Here is a 21,343-nt window from a genome sequence, read left to right on the forward strand (position 1 = left end):
GCACAAAGTCTATCTTAGAAACTTTGATAATATTGGGGGGGGATCTAAAAGCAAAGGACAGAAAAAAACCCAGTCACAAAAGAACAGACATAATATGCAGTCACTGATAGTGGGATGCTAACCCCAGAGGCTTGCACTCCCCCAGAAACAACTCACAGACTGTATGAAGTCCAAGAAATAAAGAAAACAAAACAAAACAAAAAAAATATTTACAAAACAAGAAGACTTCGACTATTTCCATGTTGCGTTTTGTTTTGCATGTACTTTACACTCATTGTAACTATTAGGTTTTCAATGCATACTGTCAAGGCTTTGAAAAAATCAAGTACTGACTAAAAGATATATTCATATAGTTTTATGTAAAAATTACTTTAAAATCTGAAAAAACAGTACAGACAAAAATGTATAATTTTAAGCAAAAAATGTTTAAAATCTGTACATTTATCTTTGTTTTGTAAAATAAAGTTGTTTAAAAAAAGGTTAATTAAAATAAATATATATTTTTTTAGACAAGAAAAATTTTGGGTCAGAATTTCTTACTGTAGAATGGCAACCACATCCCTCCACATGATGTCCTATCATTCTACTGGAGGTGGACCCTACACATTCCCTCTCCCAACTCTTCAGCATTTCATCTCAAGTCCCTGCATTTCAGTCCCATAAGTCTCTTACCTAAAAGGTCTGTGGTACATTTTAGAGGGTTCCCCACCTTCCACTCCCAGAGATCGCATATTTCTACTCATTCTACTAGCCCTCATTGCTTCTCTCCTGTCTAACCCCCCACCTGACCCTATTCCACTTTTCCCCTTGCCCTCCCCTCTCCCACTCAGTTATCTCCCTCCTTCTGCCTCATATGATTATCTTCTCTCTCCCAAGTGGGCTATAAGCAACCTCACTTGAGCCCTTCTGTTTGTTAACCTTCTTGAATTCTGTGAATTCTATCCAGGTATTCAAGCACGCAGCATATACAAGCTGGTTTGTAACCCCAAGCACATATAGAGCAGAGGACTTCCCAGTCTGGCCTCCATGAATGAAGAAAACACAGCACCTAACTCTGAAGAGACTTCCACAAAAGAATTCAAATAATTCAGGAAATAATAACTCATGAATAAAACTATATAAAAGTAAAAACAGTACAGTAGGGGAAACAAACAGCAAGGGGAAACTGTACACAGAAAATCATTGTGCCTTTCTGACCCAGCAAGAGGGCAAAATGATCACCATCAAGATTCAGGACCTGCCTGCACATGGCTGAGATCCCAGAGAAGCATTGCATGAGCTCTTCCACCTCGTCCCATGGAGGAAAAAATGTGACTGCAATCAGAACTCACTACTTGCAAAAAAAAAAAAAAAAAAAAAAAAAAACAGACAACCACTCAGAGGCAGTTTTCTTACTGGGCCTTCAGGCCCTCAGATTCACATGAGAGACAGACTCTAGTTAGTGAAAACAAGATCACCTCTAATCACAGACAACAGGATGGCAAGAGGAAAGCTAAAGAAACTAGACAATGGAAACCAAGACAACGTGGCAACATCAAAAACCACAGCAAGTAATGGATTGCTAAATCAACAGACAAACAACACATAGACTAGAAATTATGCTTCATGATGATGATGGATATCTAAATAACTCCCTTAATCACAATTATAGAGAAAAAGGAATTGAAAACAGAAATAGCAACAATGGAGAACATACATACACACACACACACACACACACACACACACACACACACACAAGACAGCCCCAGAGATGGAAACCAAAAAAATTTAAAAAAAAATAGAAAAGAAAAGAAAAGAAATCCGGAATCACAACACAGATGCAAGCATCACCAACAGACTACAAATTATACAGAAGACAGGATCTCAGGGGCCAGAGGCAACACAAAAAACATAGACAAAACTAAGAAGATGCATAAACCAAAAAGCTCCTAACCCAAAATGTCCAGATCCAGGACAAAATGAATAGACCAAACCTAAGGCAGGGCAAAGAATATCAACTAAAAGGCACAGTAAATATCTTCTACAAAATCATAAAAGAAAACTCGCCTGCTTTATTAACAAGATGTCCATGAACATACAGGGATCCTAAAGAACACCAAATAAATTCGACCAAAAAAGAAACTCCTCCTGACACATAATAATAATAATAATGTTGTATATTTGAAACAAAGAAAAAATCCTAAAAGCTGTAAGGGAAAAAGGACAAGTAACACATAAAGACAGACCAATCAGAATTACACTATATTTCTCAACAGACAATATGAAAGCTAGAAGATCCTGGACAGATATCATATAGACCCTAAGAGAACAGATATGCAAACCCAGGATATTATATTCAGCAAAACTCTCGATCACCATAGGTGGAGAAAACAAGATATTCCAGGACAAAAGTAAATTTACACAATATCTGACCACGAATCCAGTCCTACAAAGCATGATAGATGGAAAAATTCAACACAAGGAAGTAAACTATACCCAAAGAAAAGCAAAAATACCTTCACACAAGGAAACCAAAAGAAGGAAAGCACACAAACTTAAGTCTACCTCTAACAACAAAATTAACAGGAAACAAAAATCACGATTCCATAATTACTTTTAACATCAATGGACTCAATTCCCCCCAAAAAGACATAGCCTATCAGACTGAATACATAAAAAAGGATTCAGCATTTTGCTGCATACAGGAAACTCATCTCAGAGACAAAGACAAACATTACCTCAGGGTTAAAGGATGAGAAAAAAGGCTTCCAAAACTGGTCCCAGGAAACAAGCTGCAGTAGCTATTCTAAAATTAAATAAAATAGATTTTTAACCAAAAGTTATCAAAAAAGATAAGGAAGGACAGTTTTTACTCATCACCAGAAAAAGTTATCAAGATGAACTCTCAATCATGAACATCTACGTTCCAAATACAAGGGTACCCACATTTGTAAAAGAAATTCTAATAAAATTCAAAGCATATATCAAACCAAACAAAGATAGATTCTATCCCAATATATTGGCATTCAGCATACAGAAGAATGCAAATTGATTCTTTCCTATCTCTACATAAAACCAGGTACACTGAAACTATTAGAAGAGAAAGTAAGGAAGAGCTTAGAACACATAATCACAGTGGAAAAATTCCTGAACAGAACACCAATGGCTTATACTCTAAGATCAAAAATCAACAAATGGGACCTCATGAAATTGCAAAGCTTCTGTAATGCTAAGGACACTGTTGAGAAGACAAAGCAGCAGCCAACATATTGGGATAGAATCTTTAAAAATTCTACATTTGATAGAGGGCTTGTATCCAATATATACAAAGAACTCAGGAAACTAGACTATAAAGAATCAAATAATCCTACTAAAAATAGGTTACAGAGCTAAAGAAAGAATTTCCAGCTGAGGAGTATCTAATGGCTGAGAAGCACCTAAAGAAATGTTCAACATCGATAGTCATCAGGAAAATGCAAATCGAAACAACCCTAAGATTCTACCTCACACCTGTCAGAATAGCTAATATCAAAAACTAAGGTGACAGCAGATGCTGGTGAGGATGTGAGAAAGAGCAACTATCCTCAACTGTTGGTAAGGTTGTAAGCTAGTACAACCACTCTGGAAATCTGTCTTTCGTTTTCTCAGAAAATTGGACAAAGTACTACCCAAAAACCCAGTTATTCCACTCCTGGGCATATACCCCAATGATGCTCCAACATATAACAAAGACACATGCTCACCATGTTTATAGCAATCTTATTTAAAATATACAGAAGCTAGAAAGAACACAGATACCCATCAACAGATAAATGAATACAGAAAATGTGCTATATTTACACAGTGGAGTACTACTCAGCTATTAAAAACAATGACTTTATGAAATTCTTAGGCAAATGGATGGAACTAGAGACTATCATCCTGAGTGAGGTAATCCAGTAAAATATACAAGGTATACACTCACTTATAAGCAGATACTAGCCCCAGAAAGCTATGAATATCCAAGAAACAATTCACAGATATTAGGAAGCTCAAAAAGAAGGAAGGCCAAAATGGTGATGCCTCAGTCCTTAGTAAAGAGAACAAAACTCTCATGGGAGGAAATGCAAGGTTAAAGAGAAGAGCGGGGATTGAAGAAAAGAGTACTCAGAAGCTGCCTCACCTTGGGATCTTCCACATATGTAGACACCAAATCCAAGCACTATAGCTAACCCCCAAAAGTCCTTATAGGCAGGAACCAGACAAGAGATTCCTCCTCAGGAACTATGCTAGAGTCATATAGATATAGGTGAACATACTTGTAGCTAACCATTGTTCTGATCTTGGGGATCCCAATGAGGTTGGTAAAGAAAGAACCTAAGGGGCTGAAAGGGGTTGCAACCACATGAGAAGAGCAACATTATCAACCAACCAAACCCTCCAAAATTCCCATGGAGTAAAACAGAAATGTTTGTGCACACTTGGAGAGAACTATTGCTCCAGTTGCATATGTAGCTGAAGATAGCAGTGTCTGCCATCAGTGTGAGAAGAGACTTTTGTTCCAGAGAGGGCTTGTTTTCCCAATGTAGTGGAATGACAAGGCTGGAGAAGGTGATCAGGAGGAAGTGCACTTTTGTGAAGGCAAATGGAGGGGGAAGGGAGATGGGAGTGTGGCGGGGGAAAGGGGATAGCATGTCAAATGTAAATACAGAGCACCTAAGAAAAAAAGAAAATCATTGCTATGCATATATTTCAATGAATATATATTAAAATATATTAATATATATTAAAAGTACATAAAATTCAAAATTAAAACATATTATCTAATAAATTTATTTGTGAATGGATGTCCATCTTTCTGAAGAAAAATTACAATAAAGAACATCAAAATATGATCAAAATTTTTAGTGATGGGGCAATCCAAATCAAAATATATAAATGTAATACTATCATGTTTTATTTGTTTTAACCTTTATAATTTGTCTTTATGTAATAATGATGCTTAACAACCTTTATATTTTCCTATCTAACATGATGCTTTACTTTGGTGAAACATCTATTCAGTTTTTGTTTTCAGTTTTGATGTTGGTGTTCATAGTCTTTTTATTGCTATAATAAAATTATTTGTATATAACAACAAAATAGTTCTCAACTGTTTATGCTGTAATTGTAGAAACTAAAACTTTTATTTTTCTACCGCAAAGTTTTAAAAAGCAGATTTTTAATGTTCATAACTTAATATCATTTATATTTTGCTTTAATGTAAGCTTTCTGTGGCATATTTAAGAAATGTTTTCCACTATCTGGACAATAAAGTTTTCTCCGTGGTTTCTTTTATAGCTCTTTGTCAAGATAATGATCAATAACCTGAATATTTTCTTTCTCTAATGTTATTACTATTGATGAACTTATCAAATAGTCAGAACTTTCAGTATCTCATTGTGAATCTGAGGCATTGGAATTGATTGAAGCATTTTCAATACCTTATGTTTTTAATTATGTATAGAAAATGTTCAATATATATTATTTATTATACTGTTCATTATTTAACTTATGGCATAGAAAATTGTACTTATTTTAAAAACCATGAAATATATTTATATTTAAAATTAATGTTATACATTACACAAGTAACATAAAATATCATACATTATTTATGAGAAGAGCAATATTCTCTATTTTATTATACCCTACAAAGTTTAGACAAAATTTGAACTCATATACCAAACAGGATAGGTTTATTTGCTGTCTCAGATAAAGTCATATAATTTCTTTGGATCTAATCTCTCCTTAACAAGTTTTCACCTGTTTGGTCACAATTCATTTCTATTTATTGATAACTGTTGCTAACTTATCATAATTTTGTAGCTATTCTGTTTAAATTAGTCATATTCATTTGTTTTTATATTTTCACGTATTTATCTTGCCATCCTATTTTCACGAACACTGGGAAAATCTATTTGCGTTAAAAAAGGCATTTCCCTTTTGAATCACTCATTCTTTGAATAGGATAAATTTATAAGATACATATATATTCACTAGAAATCTTTTAAAGACAGATTTGAACTTCAATTCTTGTCATAGGAATTGAATAAATAGACCATGGCTATTGAAACAAAATTTTTGGTTTAATCTTTTGCTGTTGAATTTTAAAAATTAAGTGACTCTCCCCCTTCTCCTACAAAGTTTCTGAATGTTCAATACATTTGAAACAGTTGGTGCAACAAGCTATTGTATATTAGGGTATGATCATCTGTTGGGCATTGGTAGCATCCAGCTTTATCTTTGTACCCAGCGTGTACAGTACCATTGCAGGGTACATCTGGGCTCTGGCGTGACCTTGATGTGAACGTTCCTAAGACCTGCCGGAGGTTCTGCAAGAAATGTGGGAAGCACCAACCCCACAAGGTGACACAGTACAAGAAGAGCAAGGACTCTTTGTATGCCCAGGGAAAGCGCCGTTATGACAGGAAACAGAGTGGCTATGGTGGGCAGACTAAGCCCATTTTCCGCAAAAAGGCTAAAACTACAAAGAAGATCGTGCTGAGGCTAGAGTGCGTTGAACCTAACTGCAGATCTAAGAGGATGCTGGCTATTAAGAGATGCAAGCATTTTGAACTGGGAGGTGACAAGAAGAGAAAGGGTCAAGTGATCCAGTTCTGAGCTGATTTTATTATGAAGACAATAAAATTTTGACCTTTCACCCTCAAAAAAAAAAAAAAAAAAAAAAAAAAAGAACTTAAGCTGGATTCCAGATGTTTTAGCTGTATTGTGGAAGGTGTTCCTCCACACATGTTTTCCCAAAGAAGTACAACTATTTGAGTCACTGTGACTATCTTATCAAAATGTTCATCAGGTCTTCCTCATATAGTTCTGAATCTTCATCAGAATGTCTTCCTTTTTTTCCAGATGGATTGAAGAAAAAAGTTCTAGCTATCTTGGAATATGGGATAAAGTATACAGAGAAATACTTCTGAAGTTCAATGACTCTACTTAATTACCAGTGACTGAAATGCAACATTGTTCTAGCTCTTCCCAGCAACATTATAAGAGAAATGATTAAGTACAAAATCACTGGTGGCATACCTCTTTGTTATCTCAGCCTCAAGTTGAAGATATATGTGGGTATTCAAGAGCTAAATTAAAGTACTTATATGTCTCATATATGATCACAGACATTAGTTAAGCAGATATTCTCATGGGATATTCTGCATTCTTTTTCAAAATACAGTTGAATACTTTTGATCATAAATACAGTATTCAATCTAAAACTTCTCCAATATGCAGCAGAAAATTTCTTGGAGACAAAAGTATTCCTATCACTTAGCACACATCACCACAAGCCTATTAACTAAACCCAAAATAAAACCTCAGTACACATCTGACCACCTAAGGTTAAGAGGACACCCAAATCTACCTAGAATAAAATTAAAATCTGTTAGACCTAAGAATCTGTCATATAAAAAAAGGAGAGAAAACAAAAGAGAAAAAAAAGAATAAAATCAGAATCTCAACTAGAAAATACAAAAAAAGAAAAAAAGAAAAGAAAAGAAATGTCAATCACACCAAGGTGGTACAAAGACTACTTTTTTTCTCCTCAAACAAGCAACTACCAGTAGCTTTGTAATGAGGTTCCGGGCTAGGAAATCACTTTGCCTATCTATGGGGAGATTTTAGCTGCCTTCATTTTATGCAAATAGCCATAAACTCTGTATGTTCATGAGTGTGATAGGCATGTCATTTCCAGGAAAGGGTGTTTCACAGCACTTTGCCTCAATAAGATGTTTATTTTTCTTATGTCTGGCCTGTGGTTGTGGTTAGAGGAAAATGGTTGTCCTATTTAGGGATCAACACTCAGTTTCTGATTTTCAACACTTTAGCCTGTTTGTGAATATCTACATTCACTGTAGAAATAAATTTTTCTAACCAAGGCTGACAGTGGTGAGTTATTTGGGTATAAACATAAACTATCAGTTAAGTGAAAAATTCCAATGGAATATATGGCGTATCTTTATCCAATTCACTGGTTAGATAGTGGGGTGATTACAGATATTTTCTAAAAAACACAACCTTTTTCCATTGTTCTCATATGGCTAGAAGATGCTAGGGGTGGTGAGGAAGAAAGGATATCAATACTTTCACACATTATTAAATGGGACATGCAACACTTCCAAATTGTTAAGTAAAATGGGTTGAAACAAAGCAGCATGACTCTTATGTGGTCACTAATCACTGTATGACTTATTTTGAAGACCTTTCTGTTAAAAGGATCCCATGCTTGGTACTTCAATTGTGGTAAGAAAAATAAAAAAAAAAATAGTTCATGCCTGGTAGAGTCATGGACTTATAGAAGGAGACTTTGCTATTATATAAAAAAGAGTCGTATGAAGTGTATCCAACCCCACTGAGGTTTACTCCTCGAAGGATTGTCTTCAGTACAGATACTGTGTCTTAAGCAGTGTTCTTATTCCAGTACACATATCATGACAAAGAAGTAATTTGGAGAGAAAAGGGTTTATTCAGCTTACACTTTCATATCACTGTTCATCACCAGAGGAAGTCAGGACTGGAACTCAAGCAGGTCAGGAAGCAGGAGCTGATGCAGATCATGGAGGGATGTTGCTCACTGGCTTGCTTCCCATGACTTGCTCACCCTGCTTTGTTATAGAACCCACATCTACCAACCCAGGGATGGCTGGGCCACCCCCTTGATCACTAGTTGCGAAAATGCCTTACAGCTGGATCTCATGGAGACAATTCCTCAATGGAGGCTCCTTTCTCTGTGATAACTCCAGTTTGTAATCAAGTAGACACAAAGCAAACCATCACAGAATGTAAAAAGAAATAATTCACATTATTAAAACTGTTTTGTGAAGTCTCAAAGAAAGAGTCCATTCTTTAAATTCATAGAAACCAAATCAAGGGTATAATAAATGTAAAAAAAATATATATCAAGCAGCTTGACACTACCAAGTCATAATTCTTTTGATTCTCTGTATCATTCTCTTTATTTATAAGTGGTTGATTTCTGGAATAGATTGACTATTTCCTGTCATCTACTCATTTTAAGTGTGTTTTCTTCCTTCTGTTCTAGAGCTTTTAGGTAGGGTGTTAAGTGGTTTTTATGGAATATCTCCAATTTCTTTATGAAGACACTTAGGGTATTAAATTTTCTCCTAAAACTGTTTGCCTTATGTCACATAAGTTTGGGTATGTTGTGTTTTCATTGTCATTCAATACTATAAAGTCTCCAATTTCTTTATTTCTTCCTGACCAAGTTATCACTGAACAGAGAGTTTTTAACTTTCCATGAGTGTGTGGGTTGTAGGCTTTTTGTTGTTTTGTTGATGCAAAAGTCTAGGCTTAGTGGGTGGTTGTCTGATAGAATGCATGGGATAATTTCAATATTCTTGTATCTGTCGAGACTTTTTTGTCTAATTATATGGTCAGTATTAGAGAATATTCCATGAGGTGCCTTTATCCTCATATCTGGGGGAAAAGGTTCTGTAGATATATATTAAATTTATTTGGTCCATAACTTCTGTTAGTTCTACTATGTCTCTCTTTAGTTTCTGTTTTAATGACCAGTTCATTGGAGAGAGTTGGGTAAGGAAATCTCTCACTATTATTGTGTGATGTTCAATGTGTGTTTTGAAGTTTAATGAAGTTTTTTATATGAAAGTGGATAAAGATAATCTCCAAAAACTAAATAGGCTAATTAAAAATGAGACAAAGAGAAATACAGCACATTTACAACAGAAGAATTTCAAATGCTGGTAGGAATGCAAACTTGTACAACCACTCTAAAAATCAACCTAGCAGTTCCTCAGAAAATTGGAAATAGTTCTACCTGAAGACCCAGCTATACTACACCAGCTGGGCATATACCCAAAAAATATCCCACCATACTACAAAGACATGTGTTCCATAATGTTTATAGCAGCCTTATTTTCAATATCCAAAAGCTGGAAACAATGCAGATGTTCCTCAACCAAAGAATGAGTATATAAAGTGTGATTCATTTACACAATAAAATACCATTCTGTTATTAAAACTGAAAATATCATTAATTATTCAGGCAAATAGGTGGAGCTAGAAAATATCATCTTGAGTCAGATAACTCAGACCCAATAGAACATGCATAGTATGTAATCTCTGGTAAGTGGAAAAGTATAGCCAAAAAGAATAGAACACCTAGAATAGAACTCACAGACCATAAGAAGTTGAACAAGCAGGAAGGCCCAAGTAAGGTTTTAAGCACACTTAGAAGTAGGAAGAAAACAATCATTGGAGGCAGAAGGAAAGGGGAGCTGTTTGGAAGGGACAAGAGAGGAAAGGTGGAACAGGGTCAGGTATGGGGCAGGGGAACAAGTGGAAAGCCAAGAAGGCCAGGAGACTGAATGGAAAGAAATAATCTCAGTGTTAGAAGGTAAGGGGATCCTCTAGAAATCACCAGATATCCAGGAGGTGAGAGCCTCTTGGGACACAATGGCGGTGACCTAAGCAAAAATGTCCCACATTGGAGAGAGGGAACTTGAGAACTGATCTCTAATAGATAGACTGGGCCTCAAGTAGAGGGATTGGGATACTAACCCACAATCTACATTTCTGACCCAGAATTATTCTTGTCTAAAATAACTTCTGGAACAAAAATAAAGAACAGACAGGTAGAAATGTGTTTTAATAACTGGCACATATTAGGATCCTTTTTATGTGGGGACACCAAGGCCCAAGTCTACTGCTAAGGCTATTATAAACTTACAGACTGAAACTTGGCATGGCTGTCCTTTGAGAGGCCATACCAGCAGTTGACTAAGACAGACTCAGAAAACTTACATCAACCACTGAACTGAAGTCGGGAACTTACATGGTTAAATTTGGGGAAGGATTGCCAAAGCTGGTTTTCCTACTACATAGGAAAACCAGTTGTATCAACTAAACAACTGGGAAGCTAGGAAGCTCCCAGAGACTGAACCATCAACCAGGAGCATAAATAGGCTGCTCCAAGGCCTCTGGAACATAAATAGCAGAGATCTGCCTGGTTTGGCACTTAATTCTTGAGAGACTTGAGACCCAAGGGAAGGGTGGACTGAGGCAAGGAGGAGAAGGAGGAATGGGTTGAGGAACTGTGGCAGTGGGAAGAAAGAGGGGCAATGACTGGAGTGTAATATTTTTTTTTAAAGACTCCATAGAAATTCTGAAGTCAAATAATTTAGAACCATTTCCATTAATTCAATGGAAAAAATCAACTGAATTCTATATCATGTAGATAAAGGGATTTTTTAATGACCATTTCAAATTAGACAATTATGGGAACAAAAATAATAGATTACAAAAGATTAAAAACATATAAATAATATTTGAAAAATTATCAAACAAAAATGTATGAAATGTAGCTGTATCTGAATGGAGAAAGCTACATATAAGAATAAACATTATCTAAAACAATACTACGTAAAATTATCTCATACTTGAATGCAAGTGGACATATAGACTCAGCATTAAATGATCATAATTAAGAGCTATATCTATATCTAGATAGAGATAGAGATAGAACTGTTACTCATATAACAACAAACACATTTTAAATTTTGGACTATGCAGCAATGTCCACTGAGGAACAATCTTTTGCTACCTCAAAACTTAAAACCACTAATCATCATTATTCTCTAAATTGATGTTAGATTTCATGATATAGAAACAGAGGAAATAAAACACAAATGTATTCAGAGACACACTCTTATCAAAATATGACACAGAATTTCATGTTGTATATAATATAACTTTGTACAACTGGTCACATGGCCTTAGCTATTATTTATAATCACCTCCCTGTACTACACATTCTTTATTTCCTTTCTTGTCAGCAAGTACTTCAGCAGGTTGTGTTTTTTTTTTGTTTGTTTGTTTGTTTTGTTTTTCTTTTTTTTTTTTCTTTTTTTTGTCCTCCTGGGTGAATGGTTTATGCTTTCATTCCTGGCAGGTCTGTGTACTCTGTTATCCTACCTTTACTGTAGTTTTTCATTGACTTTAATTACATGATATGGTAACACCAAAACATTCCCTTAGGCACCTATTGCACTCCAGTCAAGAGCAATTTGCAAAATCATTTGGAATAACAAAAAAACCAAGAATATCAAAATCTATTCTCAACAAGAGAAACAACAGTAGAAATAACCATCCCTGACCTCAAGTTATATTACAAGGCAATTGTGTTAAAAACCACATGGTACTCGTACAGAGATAGGCAAGTAGATCAATGGAACAGAATAGAAGATCCAGAAATGAACTCTCACACATATGGTCACTTGATTTTTGACAAAGGAGCTGAAAAATTTCAATGGACAAAGGACAGTATCTTCAACAAGTGGTGTTCGCTCAACTGGCATTCAGCATGCAGAAGAATGAAAATAGATCCATTCTTATCTCCTTGTACACAGCTTCCTTATCTATATTGTGCAGACGCAATCCTTTTCTCCTGTGGTAAGCACTGTTATTTCTTTCTTAGGCTCTTCACTTAAGGGCATCAGAAATCCAAAGTAGCCTGACCATTCTGAGCTTCCAGTTCAACAAAATGTTTGTTGTGCCTCTTCCCAGTAGAATAACTCACCCATCTAGAACCAAAACATCTAGGTCAGCAGAACTTAAAACCTGAGACCCTAGTTCAAAAAAAATGTTTGTTGTGCCTCTTCCCAGTAGAATATCTCACCCATCTAGAACCAAAACATCTAGGTCAGCAGAACTTAACAACAAGGAAACGGAAAACAAAAATGGTCTTAGTAGTTCACTAGGGTATCAGTGAGCAGAATTATTCCCTTTTCTACTCTCTGGATCTTGGACTCATTAATTCTGGCTGTGGAAGAATGTGTACCATATATGGGACACTTTTTTCCAAGAATACACTGCCTTCTGGAATACATTGAAGCAGGAGCCCCAGGCTGCTGTCACTTAAGTGGCACTGTGATTGTATCTTCAAAAGACTTCTCTTTCTGTATGGCTATCTAAATCAGGATTGTGCTACTACCCCTCTCATAGTTTGTACATTTAAAAATTAGTGACTGACATGTCTATGCCTTTCCATTGTGAAGGATTAGGTTTTACACAGCATATCAAACACAGCATTGCAATTTCCCTGAGTACTCAAATCCTGTATAGCAGTGGTTCTCAAAGTTCCTAATGCTATGTTACTCCTGTTGTGGTGAGCACAACCATAAAATTATTTTCATTAGTACTTCATAACACCAAATCTGTTACTGTTACAGATCACATACACACACACACACACACACACACACACACACACACACACACACACACACACACATACTTTAGCATCTCAGGAGACAATTTCTTTAAACCATATAAAGTAGAATTACATAAAAATAGCTTGGTGATTCAGGAACAAATAAGACTAAGTTTCATGTTAGTGCCAATAACCCTTTTTGTCCATTCATTCTCTGAGATAATTTCAATATTGCAAGACCTATTCCTGATGGTTATTTTCAAGCCATCACAACTGTTCTTTTGCTTGACAAAAATGTTTTACAACATGTAAACAGTACCTATATTCTGTAGTAACATATTTATAGTATATAATGATACATAAAAGAAATATAATAACGTATGTGTTAACTATTTTAGGATCATATTTAGGATCATATTTCACGATATGAGCCTAGATTTTCACAGATTTAAAAACAAAACCAAAAATTGCAAATCATCTAAAATATGTACTTATTTTAGTAATTGCTTTAAAATGAGAATACAAGACTAGTAATAACTATAGCCTTCATATTTTGAATGACCATCAATTCATTAGTACCATTTTGCAGACACAAGTGATGGGATATCATAAATCAGGACATAGTACTACCCGAAGGCACAGCAATACCACTCCTGAGCATATTCCCCAAAGATGTTTCAACATATAACAAGGACACATGCTCCACCATGTTCATAGAAGCCTTATTTATAAGCTCAAAAAGAAGGAAGGCCAGAATGTGGATGCCTTAGTCCTTCTTAGAAGGAAGAACAAAACACTTATGGGAGGAAATACATGGACAAATAGAGGAGCAGGATTGAAAAAAAGATCATTCTGAGACTGCCTTACCTGGAATCTACCCCATGTGAAGCCACCAAATCAAAGCACTATTGCTGCTGCCAAGAAGTACTTACTGGCAGGAGTCAGATATGCATGCCTCATCAGAGGCTTTGTCAGAGTCATACAGATACAATTGAGAATGTTTATTTATATCTTATCATTAGTTTGAACACCAGGTCACCAATAAAGGACTAGAGAAAAGACTGAAGGAGCTGAAAGGGTTTGCAACTCCATGTGAAGAGCAGCATTATCAACCAACCAAACCTTCCAGAACTCCCAGGGACTAAAACATCAACCAGTGAGCACACATGGAGAGACCCATGGCTCCAGGTGCATATGTAGCAGAGGATAGCACTGTCTGGCATCAATGGAAGAAGAGGCCTTTGGTCCATTGAATGTGTATTTTACCAGTGTAGAGGAACTCAAGGCACTGAGGTGTAGAGGGAGTTTGGGAAAGGGAGCTCCTTTATTAAGGCAATGGTTGGGAAAGGGGGATGAGATTTTGGGAAAGTATAACATCTGAAATGTAAATACAGAGAATATCCAATAAAAAAAAAATAAAGACCTGGCTGCTGACACATTGGTGGGATATTTTAAATCAGTTTTCCAAATTTTAAAAACGACAAAAATAGAATGTTTTAAACCAGTGTTTCCAAATTTAAAAGAGAAGAAAAACAAGAAATGAGTTAATTAAAGAAGTTAATTTCCTCTGCATTTCATAGTGAATCAATATCAGAACTCACATTAAAGTTCAAGATTTCACTGGTGCTGTAATCTACATAAGGGATCAATAGTGCTACCCTTTCATAAAAGTAGCATGGAAACAAGAAAACAAAACTTTCTCAGGACAAGCATTCTTTGAACTCTAGAATTATTATATTTTTTGTTAATGTAAAGTATTTTAAGATAATTATTTCAATATTAAAATTGACGACATACTTGTTAAAATATGTATTTACTATTCTCATATAAAATATTTTGGACAATTAAGTATACTGGTACGTTACAATGGTTTGTTTGTTGTTGTTTTGGGGTTGTTTTTTTGTAGCGGCAAGTAAAACAAAACCAAGAACATAAAGAATCCAAAAACAAAAAGCAAAAACCTTAAAAAGCAACTAAATGAAGTGGCTTTAGGATACCCATAACAATGAGAAAATAAAGTATCGAATGCTCATTTTCTTATGGCTTATTCTGTCTGTTCACTCCAGAATCAGAGACTATAGAAGGATACCATATATTTTTAAGTGTCTTCTTGTTCATATTCAGCAACTTCCAAAATAATATTTGAAACAATAATTGCTTATATTATTGCACAAACTATCTAGGCTGGAAAATTTTGTTATTCTGCATCCGTAAGCTCTAGGTGTAATGTGTGGTTTTAATTGTGTAGGCTATCATATAATAAGATAAAAAACTGAAATGGTCTTTCAGGAATAATATGCAAGGATTCTATTTTCACTTCTCTCTATCTTATTTTCATCCCTAATCACAGAAAAAATAAGGTTTAATGGGTTACTTATTATTATTTCTTACATAAAAATATTCAAAAAAATGATCAACTTTGTGTCATTTATTTCTTTGACTTAAAAAAGTATCCCATGAAGTTATTTAGAGATTTTAACTAAAATGTCATTGATAATATTCTTATTCCAATCACTAGTAAGAACACTACAATCACTGTGAAAGAATTAAAGTAAATATCTACCATCTGGAAGTTGGAATTAGGTCAACCTTCCCTTACACATGCAATCACATGCTATAGGGTGGATAAATGAAAAAATCAGTGTTCTCCAGAGACTAAATCATGTTGAAAAGATGTACAGCTTTGTTTAATCATTTTAAACAGCTTCTAAGTCTGTCAAAAGAATGTTCTGAAAGAGAACCCTTATTTTATGTAGAAGAAAAAGAACTGCAAAATGTAGAACTCTGAACTTTATTTTTAGTTACCAAAATTAAAAAAAAAAAAAAAACTATGTTCTTTGACAATATTAATCGCAGTCTCACTATACTATCTGGTATAAAATTTTATTCACTTATAAATTCTATACTAATTTCCAATACCATATATAATAATTTTAAAAATAAAATTTAATTTATTCTTGTGGTAATCAATCCACACAAATAGAAAGTTTAGAAGTATGTCACAGTTTTATAACAAATATAGTTCTCTTCTTGTCTTAAAATATAAATGGGTCAAACAATCTTAAACAGTTCCTTTTTTATTAGCCCTCTTTCTTGTAGATTGTTGTAGATATTTTTGATGACTCTGCATGCATGAGATAGGTTTAAGAACTTGCACCTAAGACTTGATATAATGCTTACAGTAACATAAATGACAAAGTGTCAGCGATGACTGAGATGACAAATGACACCATGCATATTAATAAGAATTTGATGACATTCAATCACTGTTCAATAGTCTCAGTCATGTTGAAGGACAATACAGTCTTCAAATTAAGTACCCAAAGAAGAGGTGTAACAGTCCCAAAACATTGTATCCAACTTAGAAATTAAGCAGAAAACTGGCAAGGTTATGCTTACCTTCATTGAGGAGTGAATTAAACCTGCATAATTCTTGTATACATATTAAAGAACAACAGCAATAACCCCAAATTATTGTATAGAGGACGTATTTACTCATATGGCCATTTCTGTCTTTCAACTAAATTTAGAAATGAATAAAATAAAATACTCTAGTGCATTCACTTTGTTTTTCATGTTTTGCTTTTATTTTCACTTCCATCTCTCATGTTTATACTGATCTCACACAACTATTTGACCAACTTGTCTTGGTTGTCTAACTCATCAATCAGTTATGGAAAGGCAGTAAATCTAAAAGAAATTTATGTAATGCTACTGATGTTAGCAATCCAATGGTATAATAAAGGTATTGTTTTAATCATATGCAAACAACAAAGTTCACATGTCTAAAACTTCAAAGAAGCATATAATCTATGATGTAAACACACACACACAAACGTGTGTGTGTGTGTGTGTGTGTGTGTGTGTGTGTGTGTGTGTGTGTGTGTGTGTACTATTATGGCATTTATTGTTAGTATGTGATCATATCAAATGATTTTTGTACTTAACATCACGTTCTATAATCCAAGAAAAATGCCCTAAATTAAAAAAATTAAGAATGAAATACCTTTGTTCAATTAAGATATAGGCAATGGTATTCTCTGTCAGTGAATAAATTGGTACTATTGTTGTATGTTACAATTCATTTTACTTTTATTTTAATTTATTCTTTAATCTATTTTTTATTCATACTTTAACCCTTTCTTAGTCCAATGTCTGACTCTTCCACATAACCCCACATACTCCATTTCCTCCCCACATATCCAAGAGGATATCATCATTTCATAAATATAATTCAATTTTAAAATTCTAATGATTGGATGAACGTGGCAATCCATTAAGAAGCCTAACAGTGAGCACACATGGAGAGACCCGTGGCTCCAGTTGCATATATAGCAGAGGACAGCATTGTCTGGCATTAATAGGAGAGGCCTTACGTCCAATGAAGGCTCATTTTCCCTGTGTAGAGGAATTCTAAGGCACTGAATTGGGAGAGAGTGTTTGGGAGAGAGAGCACCTTCACTGAGCTAAAGGAAGTGGGGGGAAAGGGGATAACAAGTGAAATTTAAATACAGAGGATATCCAATAAACAAAAAGAAGCTTATCAGTATGCATATAGAAAACTAAATTGTTCAGCAGTTAAATTCATTCCTTTGAATATCAACCTTTTTTGTAGGGAGAATAAAATAGATAGTTAGGGAGAGACTACCTTGCCAGTAGTGGGAGCATCCTATGAGGAGGAGGTGCCAAGGGAGAGAATATTGGGTAAAGCAGCTAAAACTAAGGGCCATTTTATTGGTTTATGGAGATATATAATACCATTTCATAAAATTTATATGTTTATGGATATGACCTAAAGGAAATTGCCAGATAACACAGAAAACAGATATCGTGCTGGACATTTATTGTCACCTAAAAAGATTCTGCTATAGGGAATGTGTTACATCTTCTCAAGTCGTGGCTGAAAGGGGACCTATGGAAAATACCAAACAGCACAGGCTTTTGCTAAAGCCCTTAGTTGGTTTCCCCACACTTACAGTAAAATCATATTATAGAAGAGAATATCTTCACAAATTCTAATGCTATGCTAAAGGTATAATAGCAATAATGGCACCTCTAGTGACAATTTGCTATAATTATAGACCAGTGCCTTGCTCAGAAATTATCAGAGAGGATTCCTCCTGTAATATATTAGAAAAAATATAGTTACTGTTCCTGAATAACTCCATATAAGCCTTCCCTTCAGAGTTCAGAGAATCCCGCTGAACAAGATGCATAAAGATTTTAAGAGTCAGAGGGGATGGAGAACCATAAGTAAATAAGGCCTTCTAAGGATACCTGGGCTGGCACACATATGAACTCACAGATGCTGTAGCAGCAGAAATTGGACCTGCAAAGGTTTAAATCAGTAAAAAGTCAGAAATATGAACACAAGCACCCATCCCTAACCCAGAAACTATATTTTATTGATAACCACTCACAGATATAAAATTAATTTAAGTTTCCTTCACATGAATCTCACTGGAGATACAATCCACTCTTCAGAGCAGGCCTGATCCCCTGAATCAGATGTCATTATTGAAAGCTCCCTGTCTCAATGTTTGACAAGGAATATTATTTTTTTTTATTTTACTATTACTCTGCTTATTTATTATGTCTTCCCATTTTATGTTTTTAGGTGATTATTTTGTACGTTGAAGTATCTGTATCTGTGTCTTTATGTGTTTCTTTTTTACTAACATTGACTCTGTTTATTTTGTTTTTTCTATTAAGTTTCATATATTTTATTTTATTTTAATATTATTTTTTACATGCCTAATATTTTTAGAGGAAAGACAGGGCTGATAGGCATTCAAATACAAGTTTAGATAGAGAAGGGCCTTAGAGAAAATAGGGGAGATTTCTGGAGGAATCACCATCCCTGACCTAAAGCTCTACTACAGAACAATAGTGATAAAAACTGCATGGTATTGGTACTAAGACAGACAGGCTGATAAACAAAATAGAACTGAAGACACAGAAATAAAAGCAAATGCTTACACACATTGATCTTTGAAAAGGAAGCCAAAAACTATACAATGATAAAAAAAGAAAAACAGTTAAATAAAGTGTGTTGCTCTAACTGGCTGTCTCTAGGTAGAAAAAAATAAATAGAAAGAGATCCATATTTGTCACTTTGCATAAAAGCTCAAGTACAAATGGATTAAGGACCTAAATAAAAGTAAAAAAAGTGGGAAAGAGTCTTGAACTCATTGGCACATGGGGAAATATCCTAATCAGAACTGCAATGGCTCAAGCTCTAAGATCAAGAATTGATAAATGGGACCTGATGAAACTGTAAAGCTTCTGTAGGGTAAAGTACAGAGTCAATAAGATAAATCAGCCACCTACAGACTGGGAAAAATTCTCACTAACCCTTTATCTGATAAAGGGCTACTATCCAAAATCTATAAAGAACTTAAAAAGCTAATCTCCAAAAAACTCAAACAACACAATCAACAAATGAGGTAGAGAACTAAACTGAGAATTCACAACACAGGAATCTTGAATGGCTGAGAAGCACCTAAAGAAAAGTACAAAGTCCTTAGTTATCAAAGAAATACAAATCAAAATGACCTTGGAATTCCACCTTACACCAGTCTGAATGACTAAGATGAAAACTTCAGGTGACAACACATGTTGACAAGGATGTGCAGAAAGAGGAACACTCTTTCATTGTTGGTTGGATTGTAAATGGGTACACCCACTCTGGAAATCACTTCGGAGATTCCTCAGAAAAATGAAAATAGATCTACCTAAAGACCAAGTAATAGCACTTTTGGGATATACACAAAAGATGCTCCACCATGCCCCAGGAGATGTTCATAGAGGTCTTATTTGTGATAGTAAAAGACCCCTGCTTAGCAACAGTAAATGCCATTTCTGTAAGGCTGTGCACACACGGGGCAGGCTAGGTCAGGGTCCCAGGTGGCCAAGCAAGATACCGGTGGGCGGCCAGCTAGCAATAAACAAAGAAAGGGAGACACTCAGACAAGCCCAGCTTTCAGATAAGCTGCAGCCCCCGACTGGTACCAAGAGTTGTGTCCTTGGAGCCATATTTCTGCCACAGTCCCTGCCAAACAAGATGTCTGTATTTGACCACCTGGACCTGGGTAAAGACACAATATTTTGCCATACATGCTGAGACAAGGATGAAAAACAGCACCCTGTCCCAGAGGAGGGTCCAAGGTCACCCTTTCTGAAGAACTTGAGGCTTGTCCCCAGTTCACCCTGGTTCCATTTAAACTAACCAATTAAAACCCTGTTGCTATGCTTCTGCTTCTGTACCTTGCTTCTGCCCCCCAAGCCCTATAAAAAGGGGACTGCCCCTTTGTCCAGTGCGAAAGTCCTCTGAGAGACTGTGTGCCCACAGGTACCTGTGTAAATAAACCTCTTGCTACTTGCATCCGAAGTGAGTGGTCTCGCTGTTCCTTGGGATGGGGCTCTTCAGACGGAAGATACCCTCTGGGGGTCTTTCAATAGTTACAAGAGCCAAACAACCCGGATGCCCCTCAGATGTAAGGTAACTCAGAACCAAAACTCCTGCATGTTATGTATTCACTAATACATAGATTTTAGCCAAAAAATACAATATACACAAGATACAGTCCACAGACTCAAAAAGGCTAACAAGCTGACAGGCCCAAATGGGTATGTGTTAGTACAACTTGGGAATGATTAGAAAGCAACTACAAAGAAAGATGATGGGAGGAAAAGGGGATGAGGACAGTGAGAGGAGAACATGACCTACCATTGTCTTGGGGAATAAAGGACTGAAGTCCTGAGGGCCAGCAGAGGAGAATATAAAGGGACAAATCAAGGAGCAGGGATTGGAAAAAAGATCGTCCAGAGACTGCCTCATCTGTGTGGATTCATCCCATATGCAATCACTAAATCCAAGCACTATTGCTGATGCCAAACAGTGCTTACTGACAGGGACCTGATATGGATGCCTCCTCAGAGGCTCTGCCAGAGACATACTGATACAGAGCAGGATGCTTGTAGCTAACCATCAGACTGAACACTGAGACCACAATGAAGGAGCTAAAGATAGGACTGAAGGAGCTGAAATGGTCTTCAACCCCATGAGAAGAACAAACGCATTAAATAACCAAACCGACTACAGATTCTGGAGACTAAAACACCAACCAATGAGCACAC

The 21,343-nt window shown here is 35.6% G+C and overlaps 1 protein-coding gene across 1 annotated transcript; it reads left to right on the plus strand.

The window, feature by feature from the left end:
- Positions 1-1,508: 1,508 nt before the first annotated feature.
- Positions 1,509-6,624, plus strand: LOC308415150 (large ribosomal subunit protein eL42-like; the record flags this gene model as incomplete). The annotated part of the gene is made up of 2 exons (XM_080910199.1): positions 1,509-1,550; positions 6,232-6,624. The coding sequence occupies 2 exons, from the start codon at positions 1,509-1,511 to the stop codon at positions 6,622-6,624; spliced, it is 435 nt and encodes a 144-aa protein (XP_080766325.1).
- Between the last annotated feature and the right edge of the window lie 14,719 nt (positions 6,625-21,343).

Source organism: Micromys minutus, assembly GCF_963924665.1.
Source record: "Micromys minutus genome assembly, chromosome: X".
NCBI lineage: Eukaryota > Metazoa > Chordata > Mammalia > Rodentia > Muridae > Micromys > Micromys minutus.